Below are 27,000 nucleotides of genomic sequence, written 5' to 3'. Positions count from 1 at the left end.
AGAGCTAGAGGGATGTCGTCTCATGGCACATGGAACCATTTTCTCCCAACAATGCTAGAAACTGATAGAGAAGTCATAATGCTTCTCAGTTCTACAGACTGTAAAGGCAATTCTGTGACGAGGGGTCCTTTTACTAAAGGGTTGGAGTGCGGCAACAAGCTTGCTGTGTGCCAATCTGGAATTAGCACAGGAGCCTGGCCTTAGTTCTCACCCCCCAGGACATGCCATTTCCGGCACTACAGGAATTCTTTCAATTCTTGTAGCACCGGAAATTAACCGTAGGTAATCAGGCAGCACGTGTTACGCTGGGCTAACACGGGAGCCCCTACTGCCACCTCAATGGGTAGCGGTAAGTGATCCCCACCGAAATGGCTGTGCAGTAAGTGGTTCACTTACCACACGGCCATTTCTTTTCATCAAAAATGGACAGCCTTTTACCCGCTGCAGTAAAAGGGAGCCTCAGCGAGTGTAAAAAAAACACGCGCTAATGCTAGCGTAAGCCCCCTTTTATCACAGCTTAGTAAAAGGGCCCCTAGGTGCCTGCAGTTATGCATACCTTCTACATGTAAACAGTGAGACAATTAGCATGAGCAGAAGTACTCTAAGTGTCACTCTATAGGGGCACACAAGTACTATGGCATACACGTGAGAGCCATGAAGAATAATGCAGGGATGATAAGCACTGCTGATTGGCAGCCTCAAACTCAGGCCTATTCAACATTTTCCAGGCTGAAACTGAACATCTTTTATCTACTGATTTAATTTTTGCATTAAGTGGGGGAATCTACACGAAGAAATACATTGAAGAAAAAGTTGCATTGATGCATAACTCTTTTTCAACTGCTTCCTTGTAGCTTCCAGAACTCAACCTCTCTCAGTTTTCTGAACCAGAAATTCCTATGGATTGACACTGGATTTCAGTTAGTCCTATTGTAGAAGGCCATCTTTCAATTTGCTGTTTTCAAGTTTACCTCATAAGTACAATGAATGTTTATACTTGGTCATTTTAGTATTGTTATGCTGTTAACAAAATTATAAGCTTTATGTTAAACTATACCTGCTATACATCACCTTGGGTGAATCTCTTCATAAAACTACTACTACTACTATTTAACACTTCTAAAGCGCTACTAGCGTTACGCAACGCTGTACAGTTTAAAGTGGTTAATAAATCCCAATCAATCAATCAATGAATAAATAAACATAAAAATCTTAGATCAATAAAATACGGTGTAATGTGGGGTAAAGAAATTAGGTACGGCAACCACTACAGCAGCTCATCAACGAACTACACAAGTTAGGTTTCGCTGGCACACATTTCTCACAGGAGCCTCAGGACCAGGTCAAAGCGCTGTAAGAGCATCCTCTGCATACCTCAGTAAAATTTCCTGGTGGCCCATGGTGCTATGTTCCACCTGCCCCTCTCCCAGTTATCTGTCTGTTAAATTAAAAATTAAGAGCCCATGTTCAAGCCCCATTCCAGGCTAAAAACTACATCCTCTTTCAAAGATCTCAAAATTCCTTTGAAGCTGCTCCCTCCCCACCCAACCACATTCCTCCTTACTCTTACCAAAGAGTCCAAAGTACAAAAAGCACATGAGCAACCCCCTCGCTCCTAACCTACTGGTGCCATACAACATACAAGCAAAGGAGATCCTAGGGTCAACCAATTTTGGTGCAGAGCTGCTAAAGGGACTCAGTATTTAAGAGGGAGATTTTAGTGTACACATCCCATCCCCACCCACTCTGCCTCCTGGCTCTACCCCCAGCCATTCCAGAAAATTCTTTATTTACACTGGGGACAATAGGAATGGATTTAAACTACAAATGGTTCCCCTATTCCTCTGTCATCTCCTCTCATAACTCCTCTTTTAACTTATCTTCCCTATTGGTCACTTTTCTTGTCTTAGGCTGTAGGACAACACTATATATTACACCAGGCTCTAGAGAATCAGTCCAGCTGCTATTAGAAAACTAGAACAAGTTGGATTGATACAGATCCCTTACACAAGAACTTACACCTCATCCAAACGACAGATCCTCATCCAACCAAGACAGAATATGAGTATTTATTTATTTGTTGCATTTATATCTCACATTTCCCCACCTCTTTGCAGGCTCAATGTGGCTTACATAGTACCGTGATAGCGATCGCCAATTCCGGTATGACAAATACAGAGTGGTATTGTGTTAGAGTTCATGAGTGACAGAATACTTCAGGTAATCAAAGAGGAAAAGTTAGGTTTTGTCCAGTTCTAGTATTAGTTTTGTTGTGTTGCAGGGTTCAGGGGTTTAAGTTGGATCGTTAGGATATGCCTTTTTGAACAAGTTGGTTTTTAATGATTTCCAGAAGTTTGTTAAGTCGTGCATTGTTTTCATGACGTTTGGTTGTGCATTCCATAGTTGCGTGCTTATGTAGAAGAAGCTGGATGCACAGGTTGATTTATATTTTAGTCCTTTGCAGCTTGGATAGTGGAGATTTAGGTATGTGCATGTTGATCTTTTTGTGTTTCTGGTTGGTAAGTCTATGAGGTCTGCCATGTATACCGGGGCCTCGCCGTGAATAATTTTATGAACCAGGGTGCAGATTTTGAACACAATCCGTTCTTTGATTGGGAGCCAATGCAGTTTCTCTCGTAAGGGTTTGGTGCTTTCGAATCTCGTTTTTCCAAATCTGAGTCCAGCACGGCTATTTCAGTGTGGAGCCATTACCGCCACCATTGAAGTGGCGGTAAGGGCTCCCACGCTAACCCGGCAGTAACCCAACAGCACGTGGCATTGCCCACTTATGCCGGTTACGTTCTGGCACTACAGAAATAGGACATATTTTTGTAGCGCCATAAAAGGAGCGTGCTAGTGGTAAGAACTACTGCCGGGCTCCTCTGGTAGCCCGGCAGTAGTTCCGGATTGGCGTGCGGCAAGCCTGCGGTAGACTTACCACTGCTTAGTAAAAAGGTCCCTTAGGCTCTCTTCTATCAGTTAGAGCCTAAGCGCTTTAGCGCATAACTGCAAAGGGGGCATGCATGTGGTTCGGACATGGGTGGGTCATGAATGGGCTACACTTAGGCGCCAAACTAATAGAACACTGTAAGTTACACATCTCAATGCCAACATTTAGGCACAAACATTCACATGGTGTAAGTACTAGCACTTAAATGTTAGCGCCCAAATGCAAACTTAGGTTTTATTCTATAATTGAACTTGGGAACCAAGATGCCGATACAGAATACTATCTTAGTGCAAAGATTTTGGGTGCCTACTTTATAATGCCTTTATATAAGTGCCCCCCCCCCCCCCCACACACACACATGTAAAATGAGGCTTTACAATTTCACTGGCAACTAGTGAACATATAAGTCCTTGACTCGTTTTGAATATAGGTGATAATAAAGATGCTTGCTCAGTTTGTTCTTCTTCTGTATTCTCTGAAATAATAGAAGTAATCATATTCTAGAATTAGCATAATTGAGAAAACAACAGACCTATAACGGAAACCTCAAAGTAACCTAGACTCTATAAGCAGTGCAGTAGCGGTAAATGAGAAACAGGAACTGTATTTCCTTCTGTATTCTGCAAATTACAAAAATAGAGTCACTTTTCCCAAAGCTGATGCAGTCTAGTTCTCAAACATTTAAAAGTACTTTTTTTTTTCATTTCTACTTTGTCTTGTCATTTTATTTTTCTTTCTATGACTCTTCTAAATTCTTTTTCCAGCATCTCCTTTCCCTCACTCTCTCTCCCCTTTCCCAGAGTATTCTTCCTTTGTCTTTTAGTCATTCCCTAGTCCCCCATTTCTACATCCTGTACTTGGTACTTCCCAAGCCCTCATCTAACTTTCTCTGCTTCATTTCTTTATCAGCCTCAGCTTCTGCCCTGTAACTGAACCCTTCCTGACATCCAGGCCATTTCTTCTTCCTCTTACCTCCTAACCAGCTTCCCATGCCTCCTTTTTTTCTCTAGTCTCATTTCCATATTCTCTGTGCTCTTCATTCTCACACCCAGTCACCCACTTGACACTCTCTCCCCTATTCTCACCCCCACCCACCTGATGCTATCACTCCATCCAAATGAACAGTAGTAGCACCCACTCACTAAATGGGCTCTCCTTTGTCATGGTCTGATTCTTCATGGTGACAACATACCCCCCCCCCCCCCGCCCCCCCATCAGCAGGGATGCATTAATAAAATGTCATCTCCTACTGCAGCAAGACCAATCTTGTGATAAGAACTGCAAGATTATCACAGCTCTTATTATGAGACTGATCTTATGGCGGAAGATGACATTTTATTAATGATTCTCCAGCTGCCAATGGAAGGGGAGGCTGCTGCACTATAACACATGCGTTGAGTGAGATTTTTTGGCCCCTCAGTGCGTATGCGGGAGATGCTGCCAAATGCAGACCAGGCAGGTGTGTTGTTATATAGCACCTGCACAGCTGAAGCAAGTGGGGATAGGCCCTGCTCCTAGTGAACTGACTTTTAAGACATGTAGATATTTTTTCACTTAGCCTTTGATAGTTAGATCTAGGAACCTGAGAGCTGGAGAGGCTCCTGCTTTGTTTCTGTTTCTGCTAAGAGATGCTATTATGAGAGGAGTAGTGGCCTAATGGTTAGTGCAGTGGATTTTGATCCCAGCATCCTGGGCTCAATTCCCCCTGCAGCTCCTTGTGACCCTGGGCAAGTCACTTAACCCTCCATTGCCTCAGGTACAAAAACAATGATTTGAGCCCTCTAAGGACAGAGAGTACCTGCTTATAACTGGATTGCAAGTCACATTTTTAAAAAAATTTTGTTACATTTGTACCCCGCGCTTTCCCACTCATGGCAAGCTCAATGCGGCTGAAACTCTTGTTTGGGATAATGGTGGATACATATGTCATAATAAAAAAAATTATGGTAGTTGTCTATCTTCACAATGGTGTGACTGTCTTTTCCAAAATTTTAATTCTTTCCTAAGCTTTATTTTGTGAACGTAAACTGCTTTGCCCGGTATCAAATCCTAATAAACAAATATAAACCCTGAATTCTCTGATAAGGCTGAGGAGGAGGTTATTGGGGGGGGGGGGGGCACTGATGTATTTGAAGAGGGCAAATGCAGGCCAGCACCAGGGTTTAATGGTGTGGGGGTGGGGGGAATTAAAGGCCAACAGGTAAATTATATAGAGGATGATGGAGGGAAGCTCTTTTTTTTTTTTTTTTTTTTTAATTAGCAATTTCAATGCTCTTGGACAGAAAAACTACACAAAGGCTAAGTATATGAACACTGTCAACTTGCAAAATAAAGGAAATTGAGATTTTCTCTATTATCTAACCCTCTAACAATAGGCCACAACTTTTGGGTCCAATAACATGGAGAAAATTCAGGAAAACGCTAACTAAGAGGTCCTTTTACTGAGCTGCGGTAAGCACTAACGCTTGCATACTGTAGGTTCAGAAGAACTACCATGGGGCATCCTCAGGCGTCCCGTGATAGCTTTGGGATCAGCACACATATCCCATGCGCTACAAAATAGAATTTGCTTTTTAGAGATGGGGGAGTGTCTAGGGGCGGAGAGTAATCAGTTAGGACAGCTACACTGCCGCAAGCTAACCGATTAGCACAAGATTAGCGTGAGCCCTTACTGACTAGAAAATAGGTGCAAGTGCTCATGTGCTAATGGGAAAATTAGTGTGTGACCGTTAATGGGGATAACAGAAATAGGGCCATTTTAATGCGGTGCTAAAAGTGGCCTCTGTGTGTGGGAAAGACCCAAGCTGGGGATATTGCTGGCCACTTTTTACTGCAGCTTAGCAAAAGGGCCCCTAAATGTTTAAAGAAAAAAAGATGTCACGGATAGAGAAGTGAAACGCTACCTAATTCCCTCCATCACTACAACCAAGATGAGATGGCCTGCAGATCTTTAGGAACCAAAAAAAGAAGCGAGGCGAGCAGAATCCCACAAAACACACTTAACCATTCTGATACACCACAATGCAGTTACAGAGGAATTTCGGGAAAATATGTGCCCCTAATTCGAGGGCCTCCAGGGAAAGCAAGAGAAATTCCTTTCGTCTATTTTGAATATCTAGACTCAGGTCAAGAAAAAGAGAGATAAAAGTCTGTATCTCTGTGCTTAAAATAATAACCAAGAATCTCCCTCTTAGTGACTTTGGGTAGCATTTGAATTCTGTCTCTATCATAAATGCTACCCAAAGTCACTAAGAGGGAGATTCTATATACAGCAGCTAGAAAATCTGTGTGGTAATCATTTTTGCCTAAGTGTATTCTTTAAGATTTAGGCGCAGTATACAGAATACACTTAGTCAATAGTCCTGCGCCTAAAACTATGCACATCGATTTACACCAATGAAAATGTGGCATAAATCCCTGCGCCTAGATTTAGGCGGATTGGTCCATATTCTATAACACCATGCGTAAATTTGGGAATGCCCACGAAACTCCCATTTCTCTGCCCCTTTTTTGATGTACGCATTAGAGTTTAGGCACAGTAAGTTACAGCATAAGCTTAACGAGTTATGCACATAAATTCTAATTATTGCCAACTAACGCTCAATATTGCTTGATAAGTGTTGTTAACAATGCCGATTGGCTTGTTAAGCCAATTAAGTTATGCGCATTTTCATGGAATACTACTATTACTAATCATTTCTATAGTGTTACTAGATGCACGCAGTGCTGTACACATTATATGCAGGTACTTTCTCTGTCCCTAGAGGGCTCACAATCTAAGTTTTTGTACCTGGGGTAATGGAGAGTTAAGGGACCCTTTTACCAAGGTGCGCCTAAAAGCGGCCTGCGCTGGTGTAGGCACGTATTTTGGATGCGCGCAGGTCAATTTTTCAGTACGCCTGGAAAAAAAGTCATTTTGTTTTTTGTTGTGGCCGAAAATGGGCGTGCGGCAAAATTAAAACCAGTGTGCATCCATTTTCAGACTGAGAACAACTAATAATGCACAATGAATAAACAACATAAATATATTGTATGTTATTAAAATTAAAATTAAATAACAATGTTAGTCATCAAATATAAGTTGAAAATGACAGTGTAAAACCGTGAACAAATCATTTGTAATAAGAGAAAAACATTAAAAATTAACAAATAAACCACGTGGTGTGAAATGCATATCAATAAAATTAAAATTATATCTTAAAAAATGAAATAAATGAAAGTAATATATTTTTTTCAGAATAGACAATTGTTCATATATATATATATACATACACACACACACATGAATAGTATGAGGGATCACAATAAAACAAAAAAATATTATCGTTAAATGTGACATTTATACAAATCCATATACAAAAAATAATAATCATGATATAAACAGTAATAAATGCTAAAAATTATTAAATATGTATCTTAAAACATAATGATGAATGAAATAATAAATGAAAATATAAGTGTTAAAAATTAATTAATATAAAATATGGAATTAAAAGTACCTCAGGTGTTGCAATGTAATATTATACACCGATGAGAATTCATGCACAATTTAGGAAAATCAAAAACTTCTCTGTCCACTTATTCCACTATTTGGTTGGAAAGAGTCCAATGTAAGTTCCTCTGAAATAGAGTAATTCCCTCTTTTTTTTTTTTTAGATGCAAGAAAATATGGATTTCAAAATAATTGGAAAATACTCAGAACTTAGTTATAGAAGATACTGCTGTACCAATTCTTTGGGGGAACTTTATTCTGGAGTGGAACTCTTAAAAGGGCCAGGATCATGTGTTGCTGCAGCCGTGAAGGCACTATCTTCCCACCATGGCAACATCAGCAAAATCACTGAGGAATTTACTGAACTAGAATACTCTTGTAGTGCATTTTAATAAATCTAATGGGAATTTTCCTGCAGTAGAACAGCATGTTGGTTTAATAGAACTTCGTAAACAGACCCCACAGTGAGCTGAGATTTGAGAGTTTACCTTCAGATACTTAGAAAATGACTGTAAAGTAATATTGCTACCTGAGCTCTTTCATTTAATGCTCCTGTTCCAACTGCAGTATAAAGAATTTGAGTGTGTTAAAAAACCTATTAGTGCACTGAGATTGTGAAGTACTACATGATAAAACTACAGAACAGTTCTATGAAAACACCAGTGTCACATTTGTGTATGCTGAGAGTATATAGACTCTTGACTTGTTTAGGCAAAACAGGGAATACGAGGGAGTAAAGGGGTGAAACATGGAGTAAAAAGGGCACAGAATTTTCCATAAATGTTTTCACAACTAAGATGGTCAACAGCCAGTTTGGAAACTCACTAGTACTACTGTCAAATGGAAGGCCCTTGTTTGATTCCTCAGCCCAGGGTCCACTCTTTATGCCTCTCTCCCGCCACAACGTTCTCTGGAAAGAAGCACCTTTGCCATAGCTTGATAATTATGTTTAGCAGTCAGATTCTGGGTATGTGTGCACTTGCTTCTGCAGAAAGCCCTTTTATGACCCCTGGACTATACTGGGGGGTGGATATGAGAAAGGTATAAAGGAACAGGAAAACCCCTAGGTAGCTGTGAACAAAGTTCACCGCAACCTCAGTAGAGGCTGGTTTTGATAGAGCTGGAAGGTAAGCCCTAAAAAGAGAAGGAAAAAACAGAGGGAGAGGGCTGATTAAAGTATGGATTTGAACAGGGCTGACAAGTCAGTTTTACTGTAATGCAGAATTCCCTCATCCTATACACGCAGTGTGTAATTGCTATGATGAGGTTCAGTGATCCTTTCAGAGAGTTTTGCATGCCTACCATCTCCACTGTATGTAAAGCTCTATATTCATTAGGGATGGCCTAATAACCTGACCCCCACCGGTGGCCCTCCAGGATGGAAAGTGAAGATCACCACACTTTAAGAAAGAAACTGTTGGAATGGATCCATAGGCAAAAAAGAAAGTAAGAAAAGACTGTGGGCGCCACATGCTGGCAGGAGAAGGCCTGTGCAAAAAATGCCATGGGGAGAAGCTAACACAGGGGGGAGAAAAGGAGTACCCCAAAGCACCACAAGTGAGCCACCCTGGAGCTGCACAGACAAGAAGCAACAGAAAGTTGTGCTGGAGGAGAGAGTGAGAGCCAAACTCCAGAGAGGGACTAGATCCAGTGAGAGGCCAGAGCTGCAGAGGTGAAACCGGATCCAGCCCGAGAACAGACCAGATCTGGTGACAGAACTAGAACTAGTGAGATACACCCAACTGCACAAGTGACCAGATGCTGCTGTAAAAGGAAGTACAGGGAGAGACACTTTTGGAAGTGAGACTACATCTGGTCACCGAGAAATCAGTCTAAGAGGCAAACAGAAATACTAGAGCCAGATAAAAGACCACATTCAGCTACCTGTGAGAAACTGCCCATCTACAATGCTGGCAGCTTAACCTGTAGCAGAACTACCATAAGACTTCTGCTAGGATCAGAGATGTCATTCTGAACCCAGGTGTCAATGGAGCAGGAGCATCCATTGTTCCTGCCCCCCCCCCCCCCCACTAGCCCTCAGGGACTGCAGTTAAAAGCTGGAGGGGGGGTTCAGTGTGGGGAGGGGGGTTCTCGACTGCCTTTTAGTGGGTAGGTTACAGACGTTTTCCCAACATCTTCACGCCAAGTACCCCCTAAGTTGAACAAATTTTACCCAAAGACCCCTGAGCTCTGAGCAGCAGCCATTTTAAAATTGACATTTTATTGTTAAACAGTTAACTTACTTGGCATATTTATTTGGATTTATTTACCGCCTTTTTGAAAGAATTCACTTAAGGCGGTGTACAGTAAGAATAAATCAAACATAAGCAATAGACAATTACAGCAGTAAAAATATTCACACAACAATATAAAGTATGGCATGTAGGGGCACAATCAAACGCGAACGTCCATCTCCATGGGCGTCTATGTCCGAGAATGGGTACATCAAGGGGCAGGACAGACCGTATTTTCGAAAAAAATGGGCACCCATCTTTTTTTCGATAATACGGTTTGTGTCGGGCAAATGCATCGGATTTGTGCGGATTTGAGCTGGGCGGTTTCGTTTTTCAGCGATAATGGAAACCGAAGGCGCCCAGTTCAAAAACGAACAAATCCAAGGCATTTGGTCGTGGGAGGGGCCAGGATTTGTAGTGAACTGGTCCCCCTCACATGCCAGGACACCAACGGGGTACCCTAGGGGGCACTTGTAACAATTTAAAATAAAAAGTAAAATACCTCCCAAGTCCACAGCTCTCTTCCTTTGGGTGCTGAGCCCCTGAAATCCCCCCCAAAACCCACTGCCCACAACTCTACACCATTACCATAGAACTTATGGCTGAAGGGGGGCACCTAGATGTGGGTATAGTGGGTTTTGGGGGGGCTGTTTGGAGGGCTCCCATTTACCACCACGTGTAACAGGTAGGGAGGGGATGGGCCTGGGTCCACCTGGGTGAAGTCCACTGCACCCACTAACAACTGTTCCAGGGACCTGCATACTGATGTGATGGAGCTGGGTATGACATTTGAGGCTGGCATACAGGCTGGGAAAAAAAAGGTTTTGAAAGTTCTTTTTTTTTTGGTGGGAGGGGGTTAGTGACCACTGGGGGAGTGGGAGGTGATCCCCAATTCCCTCCGGTGGTCATCTGGGCAGTTGGGGCACTTTTGGGGGGCTTCTTCGTGAGAAAAAAAGGGTCCAGAAAAAGTGACCCAACTTCTCGCTAAAAACTCTTTTCTTTTTTCCATTATCGGCCGAGGGCCCATCTCTGCTTGGCTGATAAACACGCCCCAGTCCCGCCTTCACCATGCCTCCAACATGCCCCCGTCAACTTTGTTTGTTCCTGTGACAGATTGCAGTTGGAGGCGCCCAAAATCGGCTTTCGATTATACTGATTTGGGCGCCCACCGGAGAAAGGCGCCCATCTCCCGATCTGGGTCGAAATATGGGCGCCCATCACTTTTGAAAATTAGGCGGATAGTATACTACTTACAACGTCAACACAATATGTAATAGAACATTTTAATAGACAGCATAGGGTACATGCAAAGATGGAACATATAAATAGGTGAGAGAGAGAGAGAGAGAGAGAGAGAGATAGTTACTTCTTCCATTAAAGGCCTGAAAAGCCAAGCCTTCATCTGCTTCCTGAAGTAGAGATAATCTTGTGTTAAGCGGAGTCTTTCAGGGAGTGTATTCCAGAATGTGGGGGCTACTCTGGAGAACGTGCGCTTACGGGTATCACTTCATATAATGTCTTTTGGAGAAGATGTGGTTAGGGTTACCCCTTGGGAGGACCTTAGTGTCCTTGGAGGTGTGTAAAGAGTTATCCTGTTCTTCAAGTACTCGGGGCCATTTCCTTTAAGGGCCTCGAAGATCAGACATAGAGTTTTAAATTTAGCCCTGTACTGTACTGGTAGCCAATGAAAATTTTGCAAAAATGGTGTGATGTGGTCACATTGCTTGCAATCTCCTATGAGTCTTGCTGCAGCATTCTGAATCAACTGGAGCTGATGCAAACCCTTTGTACTCAGACCGGTGTAGCCTGCATTACAGTAATCCAGTCTTGATGTTATCATGGCATGCACAACTGGGATAAAATTTTCCATCTTGATGTAAGAAGAGAGGTAGCACAGTTGTTGTAAATAGTAGAAGCAGCTCTTGAAGGTTACTTGGAATTGGGGAATCAGAGTAAGTGTTGAATCTAACTGTATTCCAAGGTTCCTGACTTGTGATTTGAGGGGGAGTTCATACTTACCAAAAGAGATTTTGATGTCAGGTATGTGACCACTTGTGTTAGGGACCCAGAGAAGCTTGGTTTTGCTTGGGTTTGTTGTGCTTAGCCCATTCTTGAATAGATGTTAGATAGGTAATCAGTTTATTCAGGGCTGTAGGTAAGGTGCAATGGGCATGAGTAGCTGCACATCATCCATGTAGATGTAGAACTGAGTGTCCATTGACCGAATCAGCTCGGCTAGTGGCTTGAAGTAGATATTGAACAGAAGAGGTGACAGTATCGTTCCTTGTGGTACCCACAGGTCAGTGCCCATAGTGGCAATGAGGTGCTGCCAAACATTATGGATTGTTGCCTGTCTGATAAACAGGATCTGAACCATGCAAGTACTGTTCCATTGATACCTGTTTCTGCCAGTCATGCTAGCATATCATTATCCACAGTGTCAAAAGCTGTTGAGAAATCTAGCAGTACTAACACCGAGGCAAATCCCCTGTCTTGGTTTCTGTGAAGGTTATCTAGTAGGGATACAAGGACTGTTTCTGTTCCATAACTGGGTCTGAATCAAGATTGACATGGATCTAGCCAATTCTTCTAGCCAATCATTAAGTTGGACACAGACTGTTTGTTCTATGAGTTTCCCTAGAAACGGGATGTTGGATACTGGCCTGTAACTTTCAAGTTTGGTCAAGGTTGTTTTCTTCAGTAAAGGGTCAACCACTGCCCTTTTCAATGCTGGTAGTTGGTAGCTGCCCATTAGAGAGGACTTCATAGTTTTAGTGGCACCTTCTATGAGGCCCATACTTGCCTGCTGCACTATCTTTGATGGGCAGAGGTCGACGGAGCAGATAGTTGTCTAATATCTCTTATGATTTTGTCAAGGCTCATCTCTGTTATTGGGTTAAAAGTGTCCCATATGACTGTGCCAAGAGGGGGTGAGTTTGTGCATTCCTGGTTAACTGATTGGAGGCAGGGTGGTATTGCCTGTAATCCTAACGGCAACTTTTAATTTTATTGGCAAAGTATGCAGCAAAACTGTTCAGTTTTGACTGGGCAGGCTGGTTCAGTTGTGGGGGTTGCAGTAGGCTGTTTATTATACTGAACAGCTGTTTGGTTGAATTGGCAGCTAGTGCAATGCATTGTGAGAAATATTGTTTTTTGGTTGCTGTTAAGGCTTGGTGATACTTTGTCGTGTGCTTCCTACAGTTTAGCCTATCTTCATCCTGGGAAGATTTCCACCATCTCCTTTCCAGTTTCCTTCCTTTGCGTGTAAGGATTTGAAGCTCTGGAGAAAACCAAGGTGAGCATTTGTGAGCGAGGCATAGACCTTTCATAGTGGTGACAGTTTCTCTAAGGTTTTGGTTGTGTATTCCAAATGTCAACCTGTTCTGACATTGTAGTTATCTTCATCCACACGTGGAAAATCTCAAAGGTCAGCATTTTGTTTGTCTCCGATATCCTTCCAAACTCTGGGAGGTGCCATTTGTTTCAGGTGGCCACTTTGGAAAAATTTAATTAGAAAATGGTCTGACCATGATAGGGTTGTTATTTCAATACTGTTGTCCCAGAATTCTGGGATGTCAACCCCTTTGTAGAATATCAAATCTAATACGTGACCCTTTTCGTGGGTTGGAGAACTGATCACCTGTGTGAATCCTAGTGCTGTCATCGTGTCTAGAACTATTACTATACTACTACTATTTAGCATTTCTATAGCGCTACAAGGCGTACGCAGCGCTGCACAAACATCTGTGGTGATATCTGGGGATTGAATGTGTAGATTCAAATCTCCCATGATCACCATCCTAGGGTAATTCAGGGTCACTTGAGTAATCAGGTCTACGAGTTCTTGCACAGATAATGTGCTGTTACGCGGTGTTCAGAATACCATGAGTAGCCAGATTGGTTTCTCCTCTTTAAACTGGATTAAAAGAGATTCTGATTCATTTAGCTGGGGAATGGAGATTCTGTGCATTTTGATTGTATCTCGAATTAAGACTGCTATCCCTTGTCACGAAACGCCTAGCCACCCACCTGGGGTTACCCCGCAGCCACTTAGGTCTGTCCCCAGCACAGCTCAGGTCCACCTACACCTGCCACTCGTGCTCTACACTGGTACCCTCTTCCCACCAACTGGGTCAAAACCGCCTCCCCAGTGATTTCTAGGTTACTGGAGCCACACTCCCAGTGGACTCACAGTTCCCAGAAAGCACTCACATACCCAACACACAAACCACCCGGAATCTTTTAGTCCAAACAGGGCAAACAAATGATTATGTTCATTCTCATAAAAATATTGAACAGTGGACAGAAAATGTGCAAACAGCAACAAGTAACTGAAAATGGATCAATTAGAAAACTAACTAAATGTTTGTTTACTTTCTAAAAAGTACCTAGGAAGATCAGGACATAATTGTTCACTCATACTCAGCAAAGATCCTGCTCTCTTTTCTTCCTGGCTAGGATTGGAGGCGAAGCCAGTACACTCTAAGGGAAATGAGCACCTGGGACAATCAAAGCCCAGTCAACAAGATTTCAAAAATATACTGCTTCTTGCTTCCTGTTTGTGTTAAACTAAAGAAAAGAACATTCAGTTCTCTGTAACAGCTTTACAGCAAAGAAACACCATCCGCTGGCCAAATAGGAGAAATACACTTCAGGACATAATTAAGGCAGGAAAATATCAAAATACATTTTACAGGCTTAAAACACACTGTTTCTTCACACTTCTCCACCCCGTCTTCCTAGTCTTGGTTGATGTTATTTATTGAAACCTATTGGGCATAGTTCAGTCAGTGGTAAACCCCCACTTTCATCTAGCCAGGTTTCATTTATTCCTAGGATGTGAAGATGCTGTTCATGTATGTTATCATGGATCGCTGAAGATTTCTTTGCAGCTGATCTGGCATTCACCAGTACCATAGGTCCCAAGGGTGGTCTGGGGGGTGCTGGTGTTAGCTTTGGTGTGACAATAAGGTGATCTTTTAAGTACTATTTTATAGGTGTTTGACCTCTTACACTTTTGCCTTCTCTTTGGTTGGTGGGGATTATAGTTTCCTCTCCCGCACACCAATATACATAATAAATATAGATTACTGCAACCGGCATAGAAACAATAACACAGCTGGCATGATCTTTTATATTTTGGTCTCATATAAACTGTTTAGCTCCTTGACAGATAGTCAAGGAGATACAAGTTGAGTAAAAATGATCAATGAGACAGATGGGGCCTATTTATAAGAACAGGAGAAAAGAAAGTTCTCTTCAAAAGTTGCCCATAGTGACCAATCCAGTTTCACATTTTCTCTGGGAAAATGAAACAAGAAATCTAACTAGTCACTATTGGCAAGTTCTCCGCTTTAGTGAAGTATTTTTGTTTTTCTTATAAATAGACCCCAATAAACCAAGGCATCTATCTATGCATTTACCAAAAGAAAATTAAAAATAAATAGCACATAGTAGTAATGACACAGAATTAGAAGCTGTCTTCAGAATATGGAAGGAATGCAAGATATATATAGTCTCTTAAACAGAAAATGTAGACTGTCTTATAACGTGGTGAAATATAGGCAAACATGTTTGCTTTTACAGTTTTAATGGTAGATCTGGGCTTTTTTGGATGAAATAACCATTCTGAATCTTGGTTTGAGTGAGATGATATCCACAAACAGATAATTTTCCAGACAGAAGTGGTTTCTCATTTTACATTTCAGCACTATTAAGTGAGAGAAGTTGATTTCACATAAGTATGTTGAAACAAAAGGAAGAAGCTATAAGAGTAATTTTTGTTAGCAGTGGGTATTCCCTTTTCTGCATCTGCCAACATGCTGTAATGTTTCCCAGGTCCTCATTTTGCAGTGTTTCAGTGCAACACAGGAAGGGCCCTAGAGTGGCAACTGAATTAAAGAAAATTGAAAAAAAGTGTTTGAAGATGATGCCTACACCTCAGTATAGGCCTGCAGCCAGTCTGCCCTCTCTTTCTCTCTCACACATCCCACCTGACCTCAGTCAGTCTATCCCACTTGTTCTCAGCCAGTCTGCCTCCTTCTCTGTATGTTATGTTGTTCTGTTGTGGAATACAAGTCCTGTGTAACACAAAACACTAAATCTTGGTTCACTGTGGATAACAAATGAAAAAAAATTGGAAACAATGTAATCCAGGAATTACATTGTAAATCTAATTACAAATGATAATAAATAACTTCACAAACATAACTACCAATTTAATTAATAAATGTTAAATATTTAGAAAATAGGAACACACACCCTAACTCTATCTTTTTCACACAAACACAACTTTCTCCTTCCTCTCTCTTTCAGAGAGTTGGTGAATTTTGCTGTCTCATAAAATTGGGAGTTGCAAAATCAACAGGCTCTTCTTGCATATCAACACATGTCAGTTCCTGCAAAATGTCATAATGTCAGAGCTTTAGACAAGCTAAAACTATATTAAAGTTTTGATATCACCTGAGTAAGGCCAATTTACAATCCCTCCAATGCAAAACACAGAGTTAAAACCTTATCATATACTACAACAGCACTAACTCTATGAGTAAAAAGATAGCACTATAAATATTGCACCAGGTCCTAAAACACTAACTCACCTCCTAGTGAGAAAACAGGACATATGAGACTGCTAGAGGATACCACAACCTGGTCACACATGCAAGACACTGACAGGCCCTCAACAAATACAAAACAAAGAACCACAGATCAGTAATAGAGATATGAAGGTAAAAAAGCAGAACTGGAAACCTCAAGTAGTCAGTCTTAGCATGTACAGCAATACTAGAGAAATAGATACTGAAATACAAAATATCAGAGATCTGCATTTTCAAAGGCTGACATCAGAATTTAGAATAAAATATTTTTTTCTGCCTTTGTTGTCTGAGTATTTTCAATTCTATCGTCTTTGATCCCAATGTCTCTCTTCAGTTTTTCCTAATTTTTTTCTGTCTTTGCAGGGTCTCCTGTCAAATTGACATTTCTTCTCTCTCCATGTCCACCATTCATCTTCCCTCTGCTTCCCTATCTGTCCTGTCTACCCCCTGTGTCCCTTTCCTCTCCCCATATTCAGCATCAGTCCTCTGGAGCCCTATCCCTCCCCTTATCACTATTGCCTTTGTGAGTCTCCATCCCCTTTCCCTCCAGCATCTCCCCTCTGCTCCCTCCATGCCCAGACTCTCTTCTCTGTCCCCCCCTTCCCTCCCCTTTCTCTTTCCTTCTTCCCAAACCCCCCCCCCCCCCCCATCCTGGGGCTAGAATCTCTCCTTCTCTCTTCCTTGCTCCCCCTGAAGTTCAGCATCTCTCCTTCATTTAGTCCAGTGTCTCTCCCCTGTCTCCCACCTAGTCTCTCTTTCTCATTCCCCCGCTCAGTCTCCACTGCTTCCCCCAGTCCAGCAGTACCTCTCCCTCCCCAGTCCAGAAGTGCCTCTCCCTCTCCTCCCCCGAGGTCCAACAGTACCTATCCCTCTCCTCCCCCCAGGTCCAACCTCCCCCTCTCCCCTCCCAGGTCCAAGAGTACCTCTTCCTCTCCCACTTCAAATCTAGCAGTACCCTTCCCACTCACCCCCTAGGTTCAGCAGCATCTCTCTCTCCAGCTGCACCCCTCCCTCTCACCCCCAGGTCTAGCAACAGCTCTCCCTCTGCTCCCCCAAAGTTCAATGGTACCTCGTCCTCTATGAGTCCAGCAACATCTCTCCTTATCACTATCCTCCCCCCCAGATACAGCAGCACCTCTCCCTCTCACCCTCCCCCAGTCCAGCAGCACCTCTCCCTCTCACCCCCCCCCCCCGGTCCAGCAACATCTCTCCTTCTCACAACCCAGTTCAGCAGCACCTCTTCTTCTCCAGCTGCACCCCTCCCTCTTGCTCCCTGGTCTAGCAACACCTCTCCCTCTGCTCCCCCAAGGTCCAATGGTACTTTGTCCTCTATGAGTCCAGCAGCACCTATCCTTCTCACTATTCTCCTCCCAGGTCCAGGAGCACCTGTCCCTCTCATCATCCCCCCAGTCCAGCAGCACCAATCCCTCTCACCCCCCCCCCCCCCCCGGTCCAGCAGCGCCTCTCCTTCTCAACCTCCATTGTCCAGCAGCACCTCTCCCTCTAACCTCCATGATCCAGTAGCACCTCTCCCTCTCACCCCTCGGTCCAGCAGCAGCTCTCCCTCTCTCCCCCCAGTCCACCATTGCCTCTTCCTCTCCCCCCCCCCCCCCAGTTCAGCAGCACCTTTCCCTCTCCCTCCCCCCTCTAGTCCAGCAGCAGCACTTTCCCTCTCACCTCCAGCAGCATCTTTACCTCTCACTCCACCAGTCCAGCAGCACCTCTCCCTCTCACCCCATCAGTCCAGCAGCACTTCTCCCTCTCACCCCCCCCCAATCCAGCAGCACCTCTCCCTCTCACCACCCCCAATTCAGCAACACCTTTCCCTCACACCCCTCCAATCCAGCAACATCGCTCCCTCTCACCCCCCCCCCACCAGTCCACCAGCACCCAATACAGCAGCACCTGTCCCTCTCACCGCCCTCAGTCCAGCAGCACCTCCTCTCCCTCTCACCCCCCCCCCAGTCCAGCAGCGCCTCTCCTTCTCAACCTCCATTGTCCAGCAGCACCTATCCCTCTAACCTCCATAATCCAGTAGCACCTCTCCCTCTCACCCCTGTCCAGCAGCAGGTCTCCCTCTCACCCCTCGGTCCAGCAGCAGCTCTCCCTCTCTCCCCCAGTCCACCATTGCCTCTTCCTCTCACCCCCCCCCAGTTCAGCAGCACCTTTCCCTCTCCCTCCCCCCTCTAGTCCAGCAGCAGCACTTTCCCTCTCACCTCCAGCAGCATCTTTACCTCTCACTCCACCAGTCCAGCAGCACCTCTCCCTCTCACCCCATCAGTCCAGCAGCACTTCTCCCTCTCACCCCCCCCCCCAATCCAGCAGCACCTCTCCCTCTCACCACCCCCAATTCAGCAACACCTTTCCCTCACACCCCTCCAATCCAGCAACATCGCTCCCTCTCACCCCCCCCCCCCCCACCAGTCCACCAGCACCCAATACAGCAGCACCTGTCCCTCTCACCGCCCTCAGTCCAGCAGCACCTCCTCTCCCTCTCACGCCCCCCCAGGTCTAGCAGCACCTCTCCCTCTCACTCCCCCCCCCAGTCCTATACCACTCCCTTTCTGTCCTCCTCCCTGCTGTCCATTCTACATTTGCTTGGATTGCTGCCACTACCGGCAGCCCAGCAATTCATACAAGGAACTGTGGGGAAAGAAATAGGTCTTTCTTTCCCATGCCTTGTCTTTCCACCATGATAGGAGTGGGAATAGGTTACACTGCATAAACACTTGCTATAATGTGCATTCTGTGTGATTGCAGGCATTTAACACACATTAAAACCATTTCATAACCTGACCTTTTATGTAAGCAAAGTAGGCAAAACAGAAAAGCTTTCAGGTATGGACAGAGCATCCCACTATATTGTTGATATTGCAACATGACTAGGTGTGACACACAACAGTGCATTTCACATCTGCTATGTGCATATATTTCAGGAAGCTGTAAAGGAAAAATTGTTACATGTATAACCCACTTTACAAAAACCACAAAATGTGAGCATATGGCTGCTGTTCCAGTTTGCTGCCAAGTGGTAAGAAAATGCTACACTGAAACAGCAGCTGCACAGCCAAGCTAAGACAGACAGTCAAGTGAAGTAGAAGTCCTCTCTACTTGCTTGTCCACCACAGAGAGATGCAGCACCTGCAGACACTCCATTCCAACAAACGGTGCAAGGCTTTGCTCATTAGCTGGGCTTTAGCACACAATATAGTGGCTATTCAATGTACAAACGAGCTTCGTGCATGAGCTAACTGTGCGCAAAGATGCAGCAGCACATTTAAATCTCAAGGTAATGAAGGTATTAAGTATTCAGTGCAGATGCAGAGAAATGCACAGAAGACCTGAAAGCTGAGCGCACAGTTTTCTAATGCCAGGGTTGGCTGAGGAGGAGCATCAGTGCTTCCCAAACCTGGTCCTGGAGGCACCCCAGCCAGTCAGGTTTTCAGGATATTCAAGAGAGATTTGCATGCACTACCTCCACAGCATGTAAATCACTCAAGAATATTCAGTGTTGGTAAGTGCTTGAAATAATTGAGCTTAAAATATGTCATTTATGATATACAGATCCATTTTTACGTGCACAAAGAAACATTACTTGTCAATAACCAGCAGCCCTTCCTTGGGACTCAGTCTCGTCTCCTCCATGACAAATTTATATACCGAATGCACTGCAAGAAAACTTTCACTTGCTAACCTTCAAACTCACTAATTAGGTTGGTACTTGTAACTTTTCACATTTGGCATGGGACACCCTTCCCTCCCTTAGAGTACATTTATGGTGATGCACCATTAATAGGGTGTTTTCGACTTTCAGATCCATAGTCTTCAACCAGAATATACTAAACATTGACTTCTGTGCTATAAGTCTCTTTGAAAGCCCTATTAATTATACTTCTGCTGTCCCTTTTCTCTCTTTCTTCAAGGCCCTGGGCAGAGCCCCTGCTGGGGAACCTCCTGACTCAGAATTTGGGTTCAGATCTCATCAGACAAACCCCAGTTAGTCAAAACATCATGGATATTTGAAAAATGTTTGGTGCAAAAGTCACACTGAGCTCTGGACAGTGCACTTCAGAGAAAACAAGTTCTGGAAACACTAAGTGCAGCAGAAATGAATGTAGAGAGAACGAGGAGATACCAAGTAATTCTGAGCAAGATTCAAACATGTTATTCGTTGGCTGCTCTAGCAACATTAGTTCCTAATCCACAGGAAGAATTCTCATCAAATGAGCTTCAAAATCTTGCAGTTTCAACCAAAAACAAATCTTGGCCATACTCCTATATTAGATCTTGGGTCAACTACGATGGGGGCCATCACAGCCTCATTTCCCTGAGTTTCCAAAATCTGTGTTTGGAAAGCAAAACCGTTCCTTCACATCAGAACATTACAAGGCATTTTCATTTTCAGAATATAGTCAGCAGTTTTCTGCTTTCCTTATAAGTACATAAGTATTGTCATACTGAGACACACCAAAGGTCCATCAAGCCCAGCATCCTATTTCCAGCAGTGGCCAATCCAGGTCACAAATACCTGACAAGATCCCCCCAAAAATACAAAACATTTTATGCTGCTGATCCCAGAAATAAGCAGTGGATTTTCCCCAAGTCCATTTTAATAATGGTCTATGGACTTTTCCTTTAGGAAGCCGTCCAAACCCTTCTTAAACCCTGCTAAGCTAACTGCCTTTACTATATTCTCTGGCTACAAATTCCAGAGTTTAATTACACATTGCAGACAGTTTTCAAGTTCTAGTGTTTTGAAAAGCTTCAGAAACATGTAGATTCTGGTATACATACGCAGTGTTCTGAAACATGGCATTTCCTCAAACTATGCAGAGAAGTGGGCTCTATCGCAATACAGCTCTCAGCTTCTCACAAAAAGTTAGTAGAAGAAAATAGAGACTATGCTGTAAAAATGACTAATTTGGCCAAACAAGAAATTGCACTGTGGGGACATGATGAAAGAGAAGAATCAGCATATCGTGGAAACTTCCTGGAATTGTGCAATTAGTTTTCAAAATACAGTGAAGCATTAGCAAGATAATTGAGGGGGTTCTTTTCAATCTAGTGGGCCACAGAACGCAAAATGAGTTACTACAGATTGCAGAGATTTTGTAAAAAAATAAAATCATTCAGAAAGTGCAGGAAAATGGGTTCTTTACTCTTCTTGTTGATGAAGCACACAGTTTCAAACAAGAAGAAATTAAAGTGTGTGTGAGACATACACAAAATCTGGAAATAAAAACGCTTTTTGGGATTTGATTGTTCTGAGCGAGGAGATGCTAATTGCATCTATCAGCACATTAAACAATTCTTACAAGTATCAGGGATTGCAGATTTGCCAATTGTATGTATGTATGTATATATATATATATATACTGCATGGCCCATAAATTGAATTTGGTTTTAGTAGAGGCCTGCAAAGTAAACCGAGCAGCAACAGGATTTTTTTTTACACTCTGGAAAGCTTGTTCACATTTTTTTTTTCACAACCTGGTACACACCATGCATACCTAGAGGCCCAGATGGTGCTTGGTGTCAAATTAGAATTGTTCAGTTTAAGTGGCACGAGATGGGCCTGTCAATGGAAAAATGTATCTGCTGTTAAAAACTCACTGGGAGCACTTCTCAGCACTTTATTGGGACTGTCAGAGCCTCCATACTGTACATTCATCGAAGCATCAGGTTTGCTGAAAATTGTGCGCAAGTTAGAATTTTGTGTGTTGTTGTTTGTTTTTTTTACTATGTATTTAGTACAATTTATGTCACACACAAAGCACTGCAGGCAGAAGATACAACACTTTCTCGGGCCTCTAGTGTACTCCAGAGAACCATTGACGTCTTGCAGAATATGCAAACAGATGCTAAGTGGGCTGATATTTGGGAGGAGACCCAAAAGTTATGTTAGCTGCATAATGTTTCTGACACAGATGAAGAGCACACATACAAACGACGACAGTCAAGACCTGTGAAAAGAACAACTTCACTAGAATGTTTGTTTATTATAAGCACACTTGGACAACGAGAGTATCTCTCGGAGTCATCGAGTAAAAATGAGAATGCAAAAGAAAAATGGAGACGACAACTGTATTTCTCTTTGCTGTCGTAGGTTTTCACCTTAGTCAACAGAAATCGCAAAAAGTGTTGCCGCAGTACTGAAATGCGATTTGGAGGGCAGCAATGGGCTACTCAGTAAATATGCAAGTGCTCTTTCTATCAATATGAAACTTGCTCACACAGAGATGGAATTGATAAAAATTGACTTACCAAGCACAGAAATCACTGTGGAAACTCTGAAAGCAGCTGCTTCAACACCTTTTGATCCAAATTTTACAAAACTTTTGAAACTGGCACTTACACTTCCTGTTGGCACAGCTACCTGTGAGAGATCCTTTTCTGCCATGAGAGGTGTACGAAACTGGCTGCAATCCACAATGGGTCAGGAAAGAGTGGAATGGAATGAGTAGACGTGAATCATTTGTATACTCTTCCCAAAAATGCTAGGACTAGGGGGCACGCGATCAAGCTACAAAGTAGTAAATTTAATACGAATCGGAGAAACCTATTGTTCCCTCAATGTGTAATTAAACTCTGGAATTCGTTGCCAGAGAATGTGGTAAAGGCAGTTAGCTTAACGGGGTTTTAAAATGTTCTGGACGGCTTCCTAAAAGAAAAGTCCATAGACCATTATTACATTGACTTGGGGAAAATCCACTGCTTATTTCTGGGATACAAAAATCAAACGAAAAATGGCTCTGCTTTGTCTATATATAACTTTGTAAAACTACACAACTAGGAACAGACAAAACAAATTTACTGCAACAAGGATATGTTGACTATTGAAGGTGTCTCATATCGTCACATAAACATGTTTATGCCATATTGCTTTCAGCTCACAAGCATGTGACAGTCTGTAATCATAGACCACCTCCAGCCAACCAATAGTGCACGATATCTGTCTCTTATAAAAGCCTGAGTGTCCAAGTGTCCATTTGTTTATTCATTCAAATATTTTACCCCGGCTAAAAATGTTGGTGCACTACTGTTCAAAAATTAAACACTATTGCAATAAATTTACAAATAATGCAAAAAATCAACTTAACTTGATAGCTCTGAGCAATGTAAGCCGTCTTCTAGGGCTGGAGCTTATCGTGTTTCAAGGGTTCAATGTATCAGCGTACTTGACATCTCCGGTATCGCTATAAGCCCGACAGGACCCTGTTTCGCGGTCAACTGCTTTTTCAAGGGCATAAACTTCTCCAATGGAACTGTTTCTTTTAATGAAACAGCTGATTATGACGTATTGCTTTAATAGGTGGGGCTTAAAGACTTTATAACAAAAACGCTAACGCCATTTTGACTGGTTGTATACCGGTATCAGATGCTGTTGAAGTGAGTCCAGTTGTCGCTTTTGTATATAAGGTAGGCTAAAATCATGAGGTTGTTGATATTAATGCTTATTCTCCGTGTTTCAGAAGTTTATGCCCTTGAAAAAGCAGTTGACCGCGAAACAGGGTCCTGTCGGGCTTATAGCGATACCGGAGATGTCAAGTACGCTGATACATTGAACCCTTGAAACATGATAAGCTCCAGCCCTAGAAGACGGCTTACACTGCTCAGAGCTATCAAGTTAAGTTGATTTTTTGCATTATTTGTAAATTTATTGCAATAGTGTTTAATTTTTGAACAGTAGTGCACCAACATTTTTAGCCGGGGTAAAATATTTGAATGAATAAACAAATGGACACTTGGACACTCAGGCTTTTATAAGAGACAGATATCGTGCACTATTGGTTGGCTGGAGGTGGTCTATGATTACAGACTGTCACATGCTTGTGAGCTGAAAGCAATATGGCATAAACATGTTTATGTGAGGATATGAGACACCTTCAATAGTCAACATATCCTTGTTGCAGTAAATTTGTTTTGTCTGTTCCTAGTTGTGTATTTCTGGGATAAGCAGCATAAAATGTATTGAACTTTTTTGGGATCTTGCCAGGTATTTGTGACCTGGATTGGCCACTCTTGGAAACAGGATGCTGGGCTTGATGGACCCTTGGTCTATCCCAGTGTGGCGACACTTAGCTTTATGTTTACTGAACATTGAAAGTGATCTTGTTGGAGATATTAACCCTGTGCAGATCATTGACACATATGATGCAAAGTCCAGGCGCCAGATATTACTTCACTAATGTGATCATTTCATTTTCGGATTTTCCATGGATGGAAATAGCAGTTTAATAATTGCTAACATTTTTGAACAGTGTACATTGGTTAAATATGCTTTGAGCAACCACTTTATTCTTTGACATATGATACATATCTAAATTTAATAAAAGGTATTAATTGTGACTATGTTACTTTTACTTATTGTTTTTTCTGTGTGATGTCAGACAATTATAGACATAAGCCACGCCTGTGGCACCACCCCTAACCCCACCCCCTTCAGTCTCCCCAAACAATTGGGCCACCACCGCCTATGCAGTCTGTATGCATTGGTGGTTCTTTTCTGTTGTGCAGGTTGTCAAGATCTATTGTTTTGGCTTTAATAGCAGCTGCTATTTGCTGCCCTAGGAAGCTTCTTGTCTTTCAGTTGCCTCAGCCCTGCAAACAACACCGGGTGCCAATACAATTTTCTTGTGTTTCAAAGTACAGCTGCCTCAACTGCAAAAGTGTGCATGTCTCCTGGGTGCTCTCCCATATTTGCACACAGCCCATTTGCACTGAATTTGCTTACTGCATGGAGAGTAAGTAATTAATGATTTTTTTTTGTAGTGGTGTACTATAAAACACCGAAGTGCTGAGCCGCGTTTGCGCAGAGTTCTAATGAACGGCTTTGTTTCTACATCGGCTCCATCATGCTAATAAGTGACATGTGGACATGAAATAAGAGCTGGGCGTTCAAAAGACTCCCTCCTACTCCAGGAAGTAAAGCCTCAACCCTGAGCCTGCTCTTGACTCTGGAAAAGTTTATTTTGGAAACCAATTTGTTTTATCAGATTAACAACCACTGAAGTAGCAAACTGAACCGAAAAGTAATCTGTGTCAGCACATCCCTTATAAAACAGGAAAGCGTGCGTGCCTTGAGCTTTTTGGCATTTGGTACACAAGCAGTACCTCCGTCCCACAGAGTTACATTACATAGTCCAGTCCAGTCCAGTCTACCCCCCCTCCCCCCCCCCACACACACACACACATAGAGAAGCGCTTTAAATATGTTACAGCAAACGATTTTTCGGTATTTTAATCACCAATTGCTGGAAGAAATACTGTCTTCCAACGCTTAACAGTGTGTGAACTCACCTACAGATCCCTCCGATGCCCTGTGCATCGGGACTGCAGATACGGGGGAATAATAATTAAACCACCCGCAGTAGATGAGAAGCAAAAAGCTCCAGACACAATCGACACCCATCTCCGTCTCTCGCAGTTTGCTGCCCGTATTCAGAATCTCTGATAACCGATCACGTGACTACAGAGCCTGAGCAAGGACGTGGAGGTTAGCTCTAATCTCCTGCCTGGGAGACAGGTCACGTGACAGGTTTCCCATACACGCTGCAAAGTTTACACCACGTGACTAAGTAGTTCTCTCCCAACCAGGACAGGAGGAGGAATTTCCTTAGCTTAATAAAAGAAAGTTTGTCGTTTCCTCAACATATGATTTCTTATCTGGTGGTATTTGCTTTAACAGTTGTCCTTATATCCAGTCGCTCCTACTGTACTTTTACATTGTATCTTTTTGAGTTTATTACACTTTGAGATTACTGGGTGAGGGTGGGGTTTTCCAAAAACCTGCAAATTCTTTTTCGTGGGCTGTTTTAAGCATTGCCTTTGCATTCGGTCGTCCCTATTGTACTGTACTTATTAATTTTAACTTTTCAGTTCTGGTTACCTTGAGATTGGTGTAGATTAATGGAAAGTAGAGGCTTCCCAAAATTATGCACATTTTTCTATCTTCCCTCTCCTTTGTCCCCCTATCCCAGTCACTGGGACTCCCAGTCTCTCCTACCACCCAGTCTCAGTCTCTGCGGTTTCCAACTGGCTCAGCCGACCTAATCTTGTCTTGGTTTTATCTGATGAAGCAATCAGAACTGCCAGGTCTGATTACACACCACATTTTCTTTCACTGTACCAGAGAGAAGGGTAATGTGTGTAGAGTTGAAAAGTTGGTTTCTATGCCAGCAATATGAAAGCATGTTTTAAATGGCCCCCTTGCTGCTAGTCATCTGTGTTTAAAAAAAACACACACAGGTGGCAAGCAGCATGCCAGCTCAGAGGCAAAGGAAACAAAGAGCTGTGCTACTCTCTGCTCTTTCTGCTCCCAAGCATGGCAATTGTCTAGGATTCCAGCACCCCCAAGGTCCTGGCAAAGCTGAGCGATGTCACTCAGGCAGAGGGCACTTGGCACTAGTTAGACCCACTATTTGCCATGGGCCCCCTGTGCCTCTCCTAGTGCTGCCCTGCCTGTTCCCATGGGTGTAGTTTGACTGTTTCATGTGGGGGGAGCAAAGGATGGGGTGGGGCATATTAACATATTCATATTCATTAAGATTATTCCCAAAAAAGCCAGCTCTTTTTCCCTTCCTTCCTTCTTTCCTCTTTATCTCTTCCTCTCCAGTAGTATTTCCTCACCCCCTTTCCCATACCATGCCAGTGTAGACCTTAGAAATGCATAAGCTCTATATGTAGATCCTTCAAGAGGTAGTGTGTCATGATTTAGATTCTAAAACC

The 27,000-nt window shown here is 43.0% G+C and overlaps 1 protein-coding gene across 1 annotated transcript in view; it reads right to left on the bottom strand.

Moving 5' to 3' along the window:
* Positions 1-25,783, bottom strand: part of SMPDL3A (sphingomyelin phosphodiesterase acid like 3A) — a 62,045-nt gene extending 36,262 nt beyond the window's left edge. The window contains exon 1 of the mRNA XM_030198569.1: positions 25,573-25,783. Coding sequence (XP_030054429.1) covers positions 25,573-25,684 — 112 coding nt within the window. The 5' untranslated portion in view covers positions 25,685-25,783. The remainder of the gene's footprint in view (positions 1-25,572) is intronic.
* Positions 25,784-27,000: the final 1,217 nt, after the last annotated feature.

This window comes from Microcaecilia unicolor, chromosome 3 (genome assembly GCF_901765095.1).
Source record: "Microcaecilia unicolor chromosome 3, aMicUni1.1, whole genome shotgun sequence".
NCBI classification, from domain to species: domain Eukaryota; kingdom Metazoa; phylum Chordata; class Amphibia; order Gymnophiona; family Siphonopidae; genus Microcaecilia; species Microcaecilia unicolor.
Note: the sequence above shows the minus strand (reverse complement) of the source record. Positions and strands in the feature narration are given on the sequence as shown.